Below are 3,188 nucleotides of genomic sequence, written 5' to 3'. Positions count from 1 at the left end.
CAAGAAGAGCCTGGAACAAATCCTCCTTCACAACCCTCAGAGTTTTGGACTTCTTGCCTCCAGGATTATGAGACGATTATAAATTTCTGTTGTTTAAACCAACTACATGGTGGTTTAATATTATAAATTTCTGTTGTTTAAACCAACTACATGGTGGTTTAAATACTCCAAAAATGGTTGTAACAACTTATACCTTAACCAAAAATAGAAGGGCAACTTTTCCTTCACACTTCACCAGCACTGAACTATCAATCTTTGCAACTTTTGCTATTTTCAAGGACAAATAAATGGTATCTCTCATTAATGCACATTTTATTTCCTTTTATTTGAAAATATTAAGTGATTCAGATGGATTGACACTATCAAATTACCACTCACATAGAGCTATATGATTTCAATAGTTTTATACAATAATTTAAAAAATGATTAAAAAATATATTTAACTTTTTAAAAGGTTTAACTACTCATTCACTTATTAATGATCTATTGTAAAATTTTCATTCTTAGGATTATCATATGTAGGACAAAGCGTATTCCTAAAAGGCAAAAGTTAAACAATTGAAAATGACGAACTTAAAAACCAAAGTTAATTTCATATTTATGGTATGTGAAAATAAGCCCATATCCAATAATCCAATTCGTAATGTATTAAAGATTATGCTTTTGAAGTGAATTCATTACTGATCTTCCTGCTGGAAGCATGCTACAATTCTGTACACGATGTTCTTAAAAGCTATCACAACCTATAGGAGCATCAGTAACGTTTAAAAATATGCCTTGTAGGGTTGCAATATGGCTTCATAAATTATTTGCTGTAAACAATAATTAATGAGGTATATTTGTCCCCAATCACTCTTTTGTTGATATGCTTAGCCATCTAAGGATTATTTTCCATCTTTTTCATTGATTCTTTTTTCGTTTTGTGAGTTAAGATGTGAGCTTTCAGATTATTTGACTGAACAAACCTCTTGTGACAGTCTTCAAAAGAACACACAAAGCGTTTCTCCCCAGTTGGATGCATACATGTGTACGCAAGTTGAAGTCCAGGGAAAAGTGTTTTCTGCACCCTTCAAAAGTGCACCGAAAGGGCCTCCCTCCAGTATGGATCAGAAAACGTCTTTTTAGTTTTGAGCTCTCATTGAATACTTTCCCACATTCTGCACGCACGTGATCTTGGGGACCATAAACGAGGAGATGCTTTCTCAGAGAAGCTCTATTCTTCAACTACTTTGTGCATTTACTCTGAGGACAATTTTTTTCTGCAGCATCATAGTCTTTTTTTTTTTCTTGGCTTCTTTCCACCAAATGCTGCAGCCTGTTTAGGATCTGATAAGTTAGTGCTGGGTATTCCTCCAGGAGGAAGCTGCTTGTCTGTCATGTACTCAGAATACTCAACAAATGAATTCTCTCCAACAGTCTGTTGAGGAAGCTCTTTTGTGTGTGTGTTTTGCAAAGAACATTCACAAGCGAGCTTGCTATAAAAATATATTGAGAAAGCTCATGTTCTGATCTTTCTTTCAGGTAGTTGAAGGACGTAAGAAGTATGTCCTTGTCCAGGATGGGTTCAGAAAACTTACCTCTTATTAGGTAACAGTCAGAAAAGGAATCCTCTTTATCAGCCTGATAGCTAGTCTCATGGAACCCACCTTCACCACACAAGGCTCACATTGTGTCCAGAGGTTCCTGCTGGGCTGGCGCTGTTGTAACTGGAGTTGGCTTATCCCCACTGAGGGCTCTTCTACCTGGGCCTTTTCATCCATGTGTCTTTGCTCTTGGGTCCAGTTGCTGTTCCATGCCATCCTGCCTCTTTCCTTCTTGAAGGTTTGCATCTGGATATAACAACCACTTCCAAGTGTAGTGATCTGGGTAAATCTTCAGCAAGCACCTGCTTTGAGATGGTAATCATTAGGTAAAATATATCTCAACATTAGAGGGTCAAAAATGACCTAAAAATAAAGGCCTAGAATTTATTTTTCAATAATGGAATGGCTATGTTTACATCTTTGAAAAACTTGGCAAGAGAGTAAGAGAATGAGCTCTGATGTATGACATGGGGCCATAGCCAGACCTTACCTGGGTATTCCCACAAGTTATCTGTCCTCTCTGATCACTTAATGTTCACTGGGCACTCACTATACACTAGCCCCAATCTAGGCTACTCGTGGGCTGAGATTCAGCAGTAAGTAAACATACAAATGTACTCATAGAGTAGACATTATTATGAGCATACAAAGTAAGTAATATGTGTGATATGTTATACGGTGCTATAGAATAAACAAAGGGGTTGGTAGAAAGTAGGAGTCTGCAGTTTTGAATAGGGTGTTCAGGCAAACCTTGACTGAGGTAGTGCCAGCTGACTAAAAACTTGAAGGAGGTAAGGAAGCAAGATACACCTAATTTCTTATATAACACTGTTGTGAACTTCAAATTAAATAATGCATATAAAGTGTTTAGCATGGTTCATGGCATCGAGCAAATAAATGCTGAACACTTATGTGAGCTAGTGTTATTTTATTACCTTTGTATTCATGCTGTAAGTATAGACGGGATCCTGCTATGTGCCAGGCACTATTCGAGACTAAGGCTGGCAAATTTCTTTCTGTAAAGAAACAGATTTAAGCTTTGTGGGCTCTACGGTCTGTCACAACTATTTAACTCTGCCATGGAAGCAAGGAAGCAGCCATAGATACTACATAAACGACAAGCATGACTGTGTCCCAGTAAAACAGGCAGAGGCTGGATTTGGACCATGGACCATAGTTTACCCATCTCTGTTCCCAAAGATGGGGATCCAGAGGTAAGACACATGAAATACATGTACTCCCGTCTCTCATGAGTATAAGTCAAAATAAAGGCACAGGTGGTCTGGGCCTGAATATTTTTCTGTCATTTCCCAAAAAATGTAAAAGAAACATTATAAAAGTTGTAGTATGGATTTATTATACTTTTTCTAAGAGCCTTTGCTTAATATTACAGTTGCGTGCCTCATTTCTTAATTTTATTGTCCTAATATCTTGCTGTAGGAACAAAAATTAAATGCTTTTATGAAAAAAGCATATGTGAAAATAGTAGAGTGAAAATTAACAGCTTGAAAATATTTTTAAATAGCCTCATTTAAAAATGCAAACTAAATGGATTCATGCCATTTCCTTTTGGCAAAAAAATACACAGAATAAAAACAAACATGC

At 36.7% G+C, this 3,188-nt stretch overlaps 1 protein-coding gene across 1 annotated transcript in view; it reads right to left on the bottom strand.

The window, feature by feature from the left end:
- Window positions 1-877: 877 nt before the first annotated feature.
- The window catches only part of LOC105295556 (zinc finger protein 42 homolog), a 105,451-nt gene continuing 103,140 nt past the window's right edge, over window positions 878-3,188 (bottom strand). The window contains 4 exon segments of the mRNA XM_011365274.1: window positions 878-1,014; window positions 1,017-1,287; window positions 1,289-1,462; window positions 1,465-1,646. Of these exon segments, the coding sequence (XP_011363576.1) occupies window positions 878-1,014; window positions 1,017-1,287; window positions 1,289-1,462; window positions 1,465-1,646 (764 nt within the window).

This window comes from Pteropus vampyrus, unplaced genomic scaffold, assembly GCF_000151845.1.
Source record: "Pteropus vampyrus isolate Shadow unplaced genomic scaffold, Pvam_2.0 Scaffold108, whole genome shotgun sequence".
Classification (NCBI taxonomy): Eukaryota; Metazoa; Chordata; class Mammalia; order Chiroptera; family Pteropodidae; genus Pteropus; species Pteropus vampyrus.
The sequence above is the reverse complement of the archived record's forward strand: the minus strand, read 5'-3'. Positions and strand labels throughout refer to the sequence as shown.